Source organism: Pseudophryne corroboree, chromosome 7 (assembly GCF_028390025.1).
Source record: "Pseudophryne corroboree isolate aPseCor3 chromosome 7, aPseCor3.hap2, whole genome shotgun sequence".
In the NCBI taxonomy this organism is placed as follows: Eukaryota; Metazoa; Chordata; class Amphibia; order Anura; family Myobatrachidae; genus Pseudophryne; species Pseudophryne corroboree.
In genome coordinates, this window is record NC_086450.1 from 57,042,662 (window position 1) to 57,056,919 (window position 14,258).

The 14,258-nt window shown below is 46.5% G+C and overlaps 1 protein-coding gene across 1 annotated transcript in view; it reads right to left on the bottom strand.

The window, feature by feature from the left end:
- Window positions 1–14,258, bottom strand: part of LOC134944001 (uncharacterized) — a 129,218-nt gene that overhangs the window by 23,737 nt on the left and 91,223 nt on the right. The window contains exon 5 of the mRNA XM_063932546.1: window positions 9,453–9,503. Coding sequence (XP_063788616.1) covers window positions 9,453–9,503 — 51 coding nt within the window. The remainder of the gene's footprint in view (window positions 1–9,452; window positions 9,504–14,258) is intronic.

A 14,258-nucleotide genomic window follows, 5' to 3' on the forward strand; every position in this document is an offset into this window, starting at 1 on the left:
TGACCGCTTTCCAAGTGAGATACTTCCACTCAACTGTTTGAAGCGGTTCAAACCAGTGAGTCTTAAGAAACCATAAAACCACGTTAAGGTCCCATGGTGCCACCGGAGGCACAAAAGGAGGCTGGATATGCAGCACCCCCTTCACGAAAGTCTGGACTTCCGGAAGAGAAGCCAATTCCTTATGAAAGAAAATGGATAGGGCCGAAATCTGAACCTTAATTCACTCCAGTTTGCAGGAAGTGGAGAAAACGGCCCAGATGGAATTCTTCCGGAGAAGCAGTCTTGGCTTCACACCAAGACACATACTTCCTCCAGATACGGTGATAATGTTTCGATGTCACCTCCTTCCTAGCCTTAATCAGAGTAGGAATGACCTCCTCCGGAATGCCCTTCTCCACTAGGATCCTGCGTTCATCCGCCATTCCGTCAAACGCAGTCGCGGTAAGTCCTGGAACAGACCAGGCCCTTGTAACAGGTCTTCCCTGAGAGGAAGAGGCCACGGATCTTCTGTGAGCATTTCCTGCAGATCCAGATACCAGGCCCTTCGAGGCCAATCTGGAACAATGAGAATTGCCTGAACCCCTCTTCGTCTTATGATTCTCAGTATTTTTGAGATGAGAGGAAGAGGAGGGAACACATAGACCAACTGAAACACCCACGGTGTCACCAGTGCGTCCACTGCAACCGCCTGAGGGTCTCTTGACCTGGCGCAATATCTCGGAAGTTTCTTGTTGAGATGTGAAGCCGTCATGTTTATTTGAGGCAGTCCCCACTGACTTGCAATCTCTGCGAAGACTTCCTGATGAAGTCCCCACTCTCCTGGATGCAGATTGTGTCTGCTGAGGAAGTCTGCTTTCCAGTTGTCCACTCCCGGAATGAAGACTGCTATCAGAGCACTTACATGACTCTCCGCCCATCGAAGAATCTTTGAGGCTTCTGCCATTGCCACTCTGCTCCTTGTGCCGCCTTGGCGGTTTACATGAGCCACTGCCATGATGTTGTCTGACTGAATCAGAACCGGTAGACCTTGAAGTAAGGTCTGCGCCTGACGAAGGCCGTTGTATATGGCCCTTAATTCCAGAATGTTGATGTGTAGACAAGCCTCCTGGCTTGACCACAGACCTTGGAAGTTTCTTCCCTGTGTGACTGCTCCCCATCCTCGGAGGCTCACATCCGTGGTCACCAGAACCCAGTCCTGGATGCCGAACCTGCGACCCTCTAGAAGGTGAGTACTCTGCAGCCACCACAGGAGAGACACCCTGGCCCTGGGGGACAGGCGGATCATCTGATGAATCTATAGATGTGACCCGGACCACTTGTCCAGAAGGTCCCACTGAAAAGTCCAAGGAACCTGCCGAATGGAATGGCCTCGTAATTATTCCCAGCACTCGAGTGCAGTGATGTCTGGATTCAACAGGTCCTTGACCAAGCTCTGAAGTTCCTGGGCCTTAACTTTTGGAAGAAAAACCCTCTTTTGTTCCGTGTCCAGAATCATGCCTAAGAAAGGCAATCGTGTCGTTGGAACTAACTGTGACTTTGGTAGGTTTAGGATCCAACCGTGTTGTTGCAGCACCCTCAGGGAGAGTTATACGCTGTCCATCAATCGTTCTCTCGATCTCACTTTTATCAGGAGATCGTCCAAGTATGGGATAATTGTGACACCCTACTTGCGCAGGAGCACCATCATCTCTGCCATTAATTTGGTAAAAATCCTCGGGGCCGTGGAAAGCCCAAACGGCAACGTCTGAAATTGGTAATGACAATGCTGCACCACAAATCTCAGGAACGCCTGATGAGGTTGATAAATGGGGACATGAAGGTATGCATCCTTTATGTCTAGGGACACCATATAATCTCTCCCCTCCAGACTTGCGATGACCGCTCTGAGCGATTCCATCTTGAACTTGAACCTCTTCGAGTATAGGTTTAAGGATTTTAAATTCAGAATGGGTCTGACCGAACCGTCCGGTTTCGGGACCACAAACAGGGTTGAGTAATAGCCCATCCCCTGCTGTAGCGGGGGAACTTTGACCACCACTTGTTGAAGGCACAACTTTTGAATTGCTGCCAGAACTACCTCCCTCTCTGGGGAAGAAATCGGCAGTGCCGATTTGAAAAACCGGCGAGGAGGCACCTCTTTGAATTCCAGCTTGTACCCCTGGGAAACAATGTCTATTGCCCAGGGATCCACCTGAGAGTGAACCCAGACCTGGCTGAACAGATGAAGACGTTCCCCCACAGGAGCGGACTCCTCCCGCAGAGCCCCAGTGTCATGCGGTGGATTTAGTAGAAGCCGGGGAGGACCTTTGTTCCTGGGAACTGGCTGTAGTTGGCAGCTTTTTCCCCTTGCCCTTACCTCTGGTAAGAAAGGAAGATCCCTGAGCTCTCTTGGATTTATGAGACCGAAAGGACTGCATCTGATAATGTGGCGCTTTCAAAGGCTGTGAGGAAACATAAGGTAAAAATTTTAATTTACCTGCAGTAGCCGTGGAAACCAGGTCTGCGAGACCTTCCCCAAACAATTCCTCACCCTTGTAAGGTAAAACCTCCATATGCCGTTTTGAATCGGCATCACCCGTCCACTGTCGGGTCCACAGTGCTCGCCTGGCAGAAATCGCCATAACGTTCGCTCTGGACCCCAGTATGCCTACATCCCTCTGAGCTTCTCTCATATAAAGGACCGCATCCTTAATATGGCCCAGGGTCAATAAAATAGTTTCCTTATCCATTGTATCCATATCAGTAGATAAGGTATCGGTCCACGCTATAACAGCGCTACAAACCCAGGCCGACGCTATTGCCGGTCTGAGTAAGGTACCGGTATGAGTGTAAATTGACTTCAAGGTAGTTTCCTGCTTGCGATCCGCAGGAACCCTGAGGGCAGCGGTATCCTGAGACGGCAGCGCCACCTTTTTGGAAAGGCGTGTCAACGCCTTGTCCACCCTTGGGGAGGATTCCCACTGTATCCTGTCCTCTATCGGGAAAGGATACGCCATAAGAATCCTTTTGGGAATTTGCAGTTTCTTGTCTGGAGTTTCCCAAGCACTTCCAAATAACTCATTTAATTCAAAAGAAGGTGGAAAAGTAACCTCAGGCTTCTTTACTTTAAACATGTGGATTTTTGGATTAGGCACCGCGGGGTCATCTATAATATGCAGCACATCCTTTATAGCAATAATCATATAATGAATACTCTTTGCCAATTTTGGCTGCAACCTCGCATCATCATAATCGATACTGGATTCAGAATCTGTGTCGATATCAGTGTCAACTACCGGAGAAAGTGGGCGTTTTTGAGACCCCGAAGTCCCCTGGGACATAGGGAAAGGCAGGGTATGACCCTCTGTACTGTCCCTGGACTCTGCTTTGTCCAAACGTTTGTGCAATAAATTCACATTTGCATTTAAAATATTCCACATTTCCATTCAGTCATGTGTCGGCGTTGCCGACGGAGACACCACACTCATGCGCTCCACCTCATCCCTAGGAGAGCCTACCGCTTCAGACATGCCGACACGCACGTACTGACACACCACACACTCAGGGAAGACTATCTGGTGACAGTTTCCCCACAAGGCCCTTTGGAGAGACAGAGAGAGAGTATGCCAGCACATACCCAGCGCCAATAACCCTGGGGGAAAAAATAACCCAGATACAGCGCTATTTGTATATTCACTGCGCCAAATTATGTGCCCCCCTTCCCTTCTTTAAAACCCTCTGTCACCGGTGATCAGCAGGGGAGAGTCCGGGGAGCCAGCTTCTCAGCGTGTGCGTGTGGAGAAAATGGCGCAGGTGAGTGCTGAGGGAGAAGCCCCGCCCCTCAGTGGCAGGCTTCAGTCCCGCTCTTTGAACAAACTGGCCGGGATACCAAAACACACAAATAAGTGTATATTTACTTACAGCCAGTCCTAGAGGAATACATTGCTGCCCAGGGCGCCCCCCCCCCCCCCCCCCTGCGTGCCCTGCACCCAACAGTGTGCGCTGTGTGTGTTCTGTGTGGGAGCAATGGCTGCGCGTTACCTCAATGAAGATCTGAAGTCTTCTGCCGCCTCTGAAGTCTTCTGCCTTCCTATACTCACCCGGCTTCTATCTTCCGGATCTGCGAGGAGGACGGCGGCGCGGCTCTAGGATGAACCGCTAGGGGAGACCTGCGTTCTGACTCCCTCTGGAGCTAATGGTGTCCAGTAGCCTAAGAAGCAGAGCCTAGCATTTAAGTAGGTCTGCTTCTCTCTCCTCAGTCCCAAAATTCAGGGAGTCTGTTGCCAGCAGGTCTCCCTGAAAATAAAAAACCTAACAAAATACTTTCTTTTCAGGAAGCTCAGGAGAGCTCCCTGTAGTGCAGCCAGTCTCCTCTGGGCACAGTATTAAACTGAGGTCTGGAGGAGGGGCATAGAGGGAGGAGCCAGTACACACCCATACATAAAGTTCTTTTTAGTGCCCATGTCTCCTGTGGAGCCCGTCTATTCCCCATGGTCCTTACGGAGTCCCCAGCATCCTCTAGGACATAAGAGAAATTCACATTATAGCACAAAGAATGAGCTGAAATTCACATTATATCACACGGTATGAGCCGAAATTCACATTATAGCACACGGTAAGAGCCGAAATTCACATTATAGCACACGGAATGAGCCGAAATTCACATTATAGCACACGGTATGAGACGAAATTCACATTATAGCACACGATATGAGCCAAAATTCACATTATTGCACACGGTATGAGCCGAAATTCACATTATAGCACACTGTATGAGCCGAAATTCACATTATGCCACATGGAATGAGACAAAATTCAGGGAGAGTGTAAGCAGGGACATAGGGACAGGGAGAGTGACAGAGAGAGACAGCAAGGTCATGCAGCAGCGTTTATCTCTGCACATACTGAGGGCCGCTCAGCATATGTTTGGCCTCTTCCCGATGCGTCCGCAATTTAATTGCGGACGCATCAGATCTAGGGTGACGTCACGCAGCCGTCCCGAAAATGGTCCCGGTCCACCCCTGTTCGCCTAGCTGCTGCTCCAAACGCCCACCACTGTTAATCACACTGCATTGTGTATACCTGAGCAGCCACTGTGCAGTCGCTGCGCATGTGCAATTTGTGCCATGAGCAAACTGCGCTGCGAACCACTATTGCGGCTGGGTCTGAATGACCCCCTATATTTTTTCCATTTACATCATACTGGATGGGGAACTAGATATATAAACATAGACTATAATTAAAACTTACTGTACACGTGCATCCAGGAAGACAGTGGGCTGCAGGGGACGTCAGACAACTGAAGCATCCATGAACGAGATTCATCTCTGGAAGCAGCAGGGAGTCTTGGATAGTGGAGGGAGAGGAGGTGGAGATCAGATGGAGCAGCAGCTACAGGACACAGAGCTGCACAAGCCGCAAGTCTTTGGGGAAAAGGGTGGAGCCTAATGCCGAGTGGGCGGGCTTAAATCACGGCTGTGGAATGCAGCATGAAAATGCCAGAAACCCCCCTGCATGTGACACAGAGGAGGGGCCAATGTGTCTGCACCCTCATCTCTCCTGTCACACTGGCTGCTGCCACACACCCAGCCTCCTCCTGCACTCCGGGACTCGCACTGTACAGCTGGCCTGCTTCCCACCATAGCAGGCAGAAACAATGTGTAAGATATATATGAGAACCGAGGATCAACACTGTGACATCTGGCTGCAGTCACAGCTCAGCACTGCCCAATCACATCTGCTTCCCTGACAGGGGCGTGCCTTGATGTGGGCTGAAGGCACGTCCCTGTCACTGAGAGGCAGATGTGCTAGTGCCGCTTCGCCTCACTTTTTTTAAAGGGCTTTTCCAGCCTGCAGCTTGGCCCCTCCTCCTGCCCGCCCCCAGCCTTAGCTAGCTTTCTGTTATCAGTGTGAGGCACGGCTCTCGCTGCCTCCCATCAACTCTTGGTTGTGTTTTCTCAGCAGAAATAGTACAGAAAAATACAAAGCAGAAATCTGTAACACAGAATCTGTGTTACAAATAGCTTCTTTGTATTATTTTAATCTCTATGACAGGGGAGGCACTGCCTCCCCTGCCTCCCCTGACTGCACGTCCCTGCTTTGAACTGCGTCGCAGGTAGGTCAAAGTGCGACTGGGAAGCACTGTAAACCTCCATTTTGTGACATAGAAGATGTAATAGTGATGGGAGATTTTAACTATCCAGAGATTAATTGGACAAATGATTCATGTGATACTGCTAGCGGTAATAGGTTTTCAAACACACTAAATGATCACTATTTACTTCAAGTAATAGAGGAACCAACTAGGTATAATGTTAGACCTGGTATTAACAAACAATGGGGAATTTATATCAAATGTTATAGTAGGGGAGCCCATGGGAAACAGCGACCACAATATGGTCACATTCAATACCAGTTTTCACAAGCAGCGCTATATAGACTCAACTAAGACCCTAAACTTTAGAAAAGCCAATTTTGACATGATGAGGGAAGCTTTAAGGGACATTGACTGGGAAATTGAGTTTCAAGACCAGGATACTACAGAGAAATGGGATGTATTAAAAACAGTGCTCTATAGTTATACTCGTAAATTCATTCCCATGGGCAGCAAAGAAAGGTGCAAAAATTCCAAACCAACCTGGCTTAATAAAAAGATTAAGGAACTAATGGCCAAAAAGAGACAAGCATTCAAAAACTATAAATCGGACGGGAAGGGAGTCATTCCAGTACTATAGGGATTGTAACAAAATATACAAAAAAGAAATAAGAGCGTCTAAAATAGAAACGTAAAAAAAACTAATAGCAAAGGAAAGTAAATCAAACCCCAAAAAACTTGTTTAAATATATCAACAGCAAAAAATAAAAGTAGGAGATTATAGGTTCTTTAAGGGCAAGTTGGGCATCCTAATCAGAGAAGACAATTACATAGCAGAAGAATTAAATGAGTTTTTTTCATCTGTATTCACAAGAGAGGACCAGATGGCAGGACCTCAGCAATGATAATGTCCCACTACTAACTGCTTATTTAAGTGAGAAAGTAGTCTGTGACCGATAAAAAAAAATTAAGATTAACAAGTCACCTGGTCCCAACGGAATTCACCCAAGGGTTCTAATGGAGCTACACTCCGAACTAGCAAAACTCTATATTTGATTTTCAATGACTCGCTTACAGTACATCAGGCATTGGCCAACATTCCGAGATGATCGTAGCTGTGCTAAATTTAGCACAGCTACGATCATTCACACTGACATGTGGGGGGACGCCCAGCACAGGGCTAGTCTGCCCCGCATGTCAGTGGCGGTCCCTCCCCCCCCCCCCCCCGCAGAAGTGCAAAGGCATCGCACAGTGGCGGTGCCTTTGCACTTCAAGAGTAGCTCCTGGTCAGCGCAGCTTTAGCGTGCTGGCCGGGAGCTACTCGTCGCTGGATGACATCACGCAGCCGCTGCGGGCTGCTCCCCACATGGTCCTGCCATGCCTGCGTTATCCGGACCGTGCCCACGAAGCGGCCGCCTTTCCGCCCCCTCCCGCCCAGCGACCGCCTCTGCCTGTCAATCAGGCAGAGGCGATCGCAGCCCAGCTATGGCCTTCGGCCGTCTGGCATGCGTCGCCACACTACGGCGCTGGTACGTGCACAGTTGGTAACCGTTCGCTCGGCTGCGATAAAAAGCACGAGTGAATGGATCAGAATGACCCCCATAGTTCCCAAAGACTGGCATATAGCGAAGTAGTGCCGATATTTAAAAGGGAAGTAAATCTGAACCAGGTAATTATAGACCAGTAAGTCTTACATCTATATTGGGGAAGGTACCTCAAGGTATTTTAAGGGATAGAATACAGGAGTTTTCTTGAAGCCATTAAAGTTATGAATAGGAACCAACATGGATTTGTGAAGGACAGATCATGTCAAACTAACTTAAAAGGCTTTTATGAAACAGTTAGTGCGAACATTGATGAGGGCAAAGAAGTGGATGTAATCTTTTTAGACTTTGCTAAAGCTTTCAATACAGTACCTCACATGTGACTTATCTACAAATTAAGAGAACTTGGGCTAGGGAGCACAATATGCACCTGGGTTAGAAATTGGTAGGATAAAAGGGAGCAGTGAGTGATGGTAAGTGGAACTTTTTTTTCAAAATGGACTGAAGTACCAAGGGGTGTGACACAAGGGTCTATAATTGGACCACTATTGTTCAACATTTTCATAAATGATCTAGAAGTAGGTCTAGAGAGCATGTTGTCAATTTTTGCAGACAATGCCAAACTATGGGGTCTATTTACTAAGCCTTGGATGGAGATAAAGTCGCTGGAGATAAATACCAGCCAATCACCTCCTGTCATTTTTCAAAAACACAGCCTGTGGCATAGCACTTAGGAGCCAATTGGCTGGTACTTTATCTCCAGCGACTTTATCTCCATCCAAGGCTTAGTAAATAGAACCCTATGTAAGGTTATAAATTCGGAGGGAGATGCGGAGTCTCATCAGAATGACCTATTTAAACTGGAAGCATGGGCAGCAAAATGGAGAATGAGTTGCAATATAGACAAATGTAAGGTAATGCACTTTGGTAGTAAAAACAAAAATACGACCTACATACTAAATGGGGAGAAACTAGCGGAGTCTGTACTGGATTAGATAATTGCTTTTAAGAATGGGCTAGAAAATTTCCTTATGGATAAGGATATACAGGGTTATTGTGGGTAAATCAAGCGCTACAGTAATAATAAAGTAAAAAGGAAAAGACATAACGGCTAAACATTCACAACAGTTAAATTTAGTCTTAAAATTTTTATAGCGTAGGAGATCATTAACAGGTTGAACTCGATGGACAAATTGTCTTCTTTCAACCTCAGAAACTATGGGGGTCATTCCGAGTTGATTGCTCGCTAGCTTCTTTTTGCAGCGCTGCAATCAGATAGTCGCCTCCTATAGGGGAGTGCATTTTCGGTTTGCAAGTGTGCGAACGCTTGTGCAGCCGAGCGGTACAAAACAGTTTTGTGCAGTTTCTGAGTAGGTTTGAACTTACTCAGCCGCTGCGATCAATTCAGCCTGTTTGTGCCCGGAATTGATGTCAGACACCTACCCTGCAAGTGCGTGGACACTGGACACGCCTGCATTTTTGCAAACACTCCCAGAAAACGGTCAGTTGCCACGCATAAACGCCTTCTTCCTGTTAATATCCTTGCGATCTGCTGTGTGAATGGATTCTTTGTTAAATCCATCGCTCAGCAACGATCCACATTGTACCCGTACAACTCGCATGCGCATTGCAGTGCATGCGCAGTTTTGATCTGATCGCACTGCAGTGAAAAAATGTAGCGTGCGATCAGGTTGGAATGACCCCCCATGTTACTATGTTACTAAGGCCAACCACATCTGAATTAGCCCCAATGTCCTTGTTGACGTTGCCAGAATCTTCAAGTTTACTTTTTAAATGGGTACATGTTGTATCCCCCCCCCCCCCCCAAATCTTACCTTTGCTTGTCAGCAAATGGCAAGGCTTCAAACAGTACTTGATACTGAGAACTCATGATGTCAATGACATCTTCATGTTTGGTAAGGTTATTCAGACTCTGTAGGTAAAAGAATATTATAAAATCAGTAAGTAGAATGTTTTTAAAATGCAAGTATAAATCAAATAGCTGCTAGTATACATTATTAACCCTGCATGCAACACAAATATAAAAATATTTCTCCGGCTGGGTCCACAGGTTATCCACAGGATAACATTGGGATATGCCGAAGCGACAGCGGAAATGCCACCAAACGGTCACGAGCTTTCTGGCCTCCCAGGATGCATCGGGACTTCTTCATATAATCCCACCCACTGACTCAGTCAAATCAGTTTTTTGTTTGGTGCGGCAGGAGCCGGACCATGGTCACAGGGCTGCGATTAAATCGCAGCCTGATAAGCCTGAAGCTTTTATTATTTTATTTTTATAGTCTTACTATGTTTTTGAGTGACTTTTCTTAACAGCGTCTTAAACGCATGCTAGAAAGAGTCGCTCCAACAACTCTCCACCGGGTCGCAACAACGCTTACCTTCGCGGTACAGTGCTGTCTCGGCGGGCGTCTGTGTCGGATGATTCTAGCAGGTCCAGCAGACGTTACCAGGCTGTGGCCGGAGCATGGGGAGAAGGTAAGTCATCGGTTTCCTCTTACTAGGGGGTTCCGGACACAGCTTCACTGTATTGGAGGAGACTACAAACAGTGGTTGATGCGCCGCCACTCTTAAGTGCAACAGCGCTATGCTTTAGGGATAATAGGCGCCAGGACTAGGTTGAGGCCGCGATCCTTAGAGTTTATGTCAACGGGGGGGAGTTCGACGCTCTCCTGGTCGCCTCTCCCCTAAGTTCATGACCAGTTTCTGCGCGTCTACCGTCCATGAACTAATGACCTCACTTCCGTCTCAGACGCTACCACGAGGGTACTCGGTCGCAGCTTAGACGCTGCGATGGTGCACACTAGACTTTCCGCCTAGACCGGGTCGCAGACAGGAGCGTCTGCATACACTTATCGTTCATTGAGCGTCTGTGTCTGTTAAAGAGCGTCTGTGTCTCTCATCAGTTATCAGAGCGACAGAGTACACTAGTAGCGTCTGAATCCACTCAGTGTCTTTTGAACGTATTGATTGATATGGAAGTGTGGTGAGTCTCCCTGTATCCCACTCTACGGAGAAAGGGTTATACAGTACTAAAATTCTCTCTACTTGATAGTATGAATTGTTAATTTTAGTACATATTGCATATGAGGCCTGTACATTACTGTTGTTTTCTGCATGATATGTCTGAAAAACTGGTTAAAAGCAGAAATACAATTGTCCCATTTACTTGTAAGTAATTTTGATGGTTGATTGTATTCTCATATGATAATGTCTAATATTTAACATGTGACTGACTGCTAGTATGTGTGCTGACTTTTATATGTTGTCAATTTTGTTCTGAACCTCAATTCAGGGGCACGGTTGTGGTCAGATTGATCTCACTTCTATATATCTATATATACAGTAGGTGATTTTCAGTCACAAATTGTGTAGTTGTAAAAACAGAATATTTACTATGTCTGTGAGCGGCAAAAGTGACGATAACTTATCAGCACTCCTACATCCTTAACATGTTTATTTTGTAAAACAGGGTTAATTGGAATAGGCCAGTGGTCACTTATGAGGGGTTATGTGCAAACTGTTTTGATTATCGGCAAAGTAAAAAGCAGGATTTGGTTCAGCAACCAGTAGAGCCACCATGGAGTATGTTCGCGCAGACTTTGTCTTCAATAGCGGACAGATTAACTCCTGCAGTTCCACCCAAGAGAATAGGTTACACTATTAACCCATACATGCAGCTCCCTCCTTATGGTTTGGTTCCAGTAGCTTCTACAAGTAACCAGGCTATTAACCAAGGTGCAGGTAAGACTAATATAGATACATCTATGTTGCAGACTACACAAGATGATACAACAGATGATGATACAGTATATTCAAATACTCCGTATGATGATCAGTCGCAGGGTTTCAGCTCAGAGGATGTAGCTAAGCTTATTGATGCAATGAAGGCTATTCTCTCTTTGGAGGAATCAGCCAAAACAGTGTCAAAATCTAAAGCACCTGTGTTTAAACGAACAAAAACAGTTAAGACTGAATTCCCAGGGTCAGAGGATCTGACGGAAATGATGGAAGAACCCTGGGCTATGCCCAGTAAAAAATATAAGATTCCGAAAAAGTGGGATTCTTATCCATTTCCAGCTGCGGATTGTTCAAAAAGAGAAGTTCCTCCTAAAGTAGATGCACATGTACTGCGACTTGTGCATAAATCTGCTTTGCCATTGTCTTCTACCTCACTAAATGATGTCACAGATAGAAGAGTAGATAGCTTCTTGAAAAATATTTTTTCTCTCTCAGGAGCGGTGGCAAGGCCTGCTATGGCTTCAGCCTGGATGTCAAGGGCAATGGGTGGAGGAAATAGAGAATGACCTCTCCCCTCCTAATAGGGAGCAGGAGTCTCATCTAGGCCGTATAAGACAAGCTGCGCAATATTTGGAAGAAGCAGCAATTGATATGGGTACGATTGCTTCTAAAGCATCAGCCTTGACAGTAGCTGCTCATAGAGCAGTTTGGCTACGCACTTGGAAAGCAGATGCAGAATCCAAGAAAGCTCTGGAAGCATTGCCTTTCACTGGTAATATATTGTTTGGAAAACTATTGTCAGATATTCTAGAATCAGAAGCTGAATCCAAAAAGGTCAGATTTCCGGCTAGTTAGAACCCTAAGACGAGGGGTTCAAAATTCCGGCCATTTCGATGGCAAGGCAAAGCAAAAGCGAAAGAGGAGCTTAATCAACCCCAGTTCAATAGATCAGCCAGGGGTAGGAAGCAATGGGCTAGTAGAAGGCCAGCTTCCAAGCCAGAACAGAAGCCATCAGCCTGAGGATATGGGCCTCTGCCTGGAGGATTCCAGGGTTAGGGGCCGACTCCTTCAATTTGCACACATATGGCAGCAGTCGACGACAGATGATTGGGTGCAGAAGGTGGTATCTCTCGGTTATGGTTTCCCCTTCAAGAGGCAGCCTCCTCAAATGTTTTTTTGCACCAGCCCATCTCGTATAGAGTCGAAGGCCAACGCCCTGCAAGAAGCAGTTCAGAAATTGCTTCAGTCTGGTGTAATTATCCCAGTACCCCCGTCGTAACGGGGACAGGGTTTTTACTCCAATCTATTTTTGATTCAGAAGCCAAATGGGTCATTCCGACCAATTCTCAATCTCAAAATGTTAAACGAATACATTTGGATTCCAAGGTTCCACATGGAAACATTACCATCCATAGTTTTGGCCATGGAACCGGGAGATTACATGGTATCTCTGGATATACAGGATGCTTACCTACATGTGCCCATAGCACGGTCTCATCAATGTTACCTCAGGTTTGCCATCCTCCAGCAACATTTTCAGTTCCAAGCTTTGCCCTTCGGGCTAGCAACAGCATCCAGGGTATTAACCAAAATTATGGTGGTTATGGCAGCTTATCTCTGCAAACAGGGGATAAGAATATTTCCATACCTCGATGACCTTTTAATCCTAGCACATTCGCAGGAATTACTTTTGAGCCATCTTCAACAGACAGTAGTTTGTCTACAAAGACACAAGTGGCTCATAAACTGGGAAAAGTCGTCTCTGAATCCGTCACAACGGATGGTTCATTTGGGGGCCATATTGAATTCAAGTCTACAGAGAATTTTCTTACCAGAGAAAACGATATCAAAGGTGCAGGTAATGACTCAGGAGTCATTACACACTCAGACAATGTTAGTCCATGCAGCAATGCGACTGTTGGGTCTGATGGTGTCAACCTTCGACATGGTGGAATATGCAGAATTCCACTCCAGACCTCTACAGCACCTTATTCTGACCAAATGGAATGGAAATCATCAGACAATAAAAAAACAGATGATAAAGTTTCCGGTAAACGTAAAAAGGTCTCTAGCTTGGTGGCTACAGAGGGACCATTTAAACAAGGGGAGACCCTTTTGGATAAAGGAATGGCAAGTCCTGACAACAGATGCCAGTCTTCAGGGCTGGGGAGCGGTGCTTGAAAGCCTTTGGTTCCAGGGAAAATGGACCATAAGGGAAAGTCGCTTGCCAATAAATCTGTTAGAAATAAGGGCCATATATATGGCTCTAGTTCATGCAAAGGACAGTCTGCAAGGAAGACCAGTCCAGATCCACTCAGACAATGCAACTGCGGTAGCGTACCTCAATCATCAGGGAGGAACTCACAGCAGGAGATTGATGGAGGAAGTAACTCACATTCTAAGATGGGCAGAACTTCAGCTTCCGGCATTGTCAACAGTGTTTGTTCCAGGAGTACTGAACTGGGAAGCAGATTTTCTCAGGCCTACACACCATACAGGAAACCGAATGGGCATTACACCCAGAAGTGTTTCAGACTCTAGTAAACAGATGGGGTCTGCCAGAGATAGATCTCATGGCGTCTTGTCTGAACAACAAAGTTTCGATATACGGATCAAGAACTAAGGATCCCGGAACGATCCTTGTAGACGCACTGTCAGTGAATTAGAAATTTCATCTGGTATATCTGTTTCCTCCAATCTCGGCTGTTACCGAGAGTAGTGAGTAAAATAAAGCAAGCAAAGGGAGCCATAATGCTAATAGCTCCAGCTTGGCCCAGAAGGGATTGGTACACAGATCTACTAAGGATGTCCGTGGAAGCACAAATGCTGCTCCCTCAACGTCCAGATCTGCTAATGCAGGGTCCTTGTTATCACAGCCA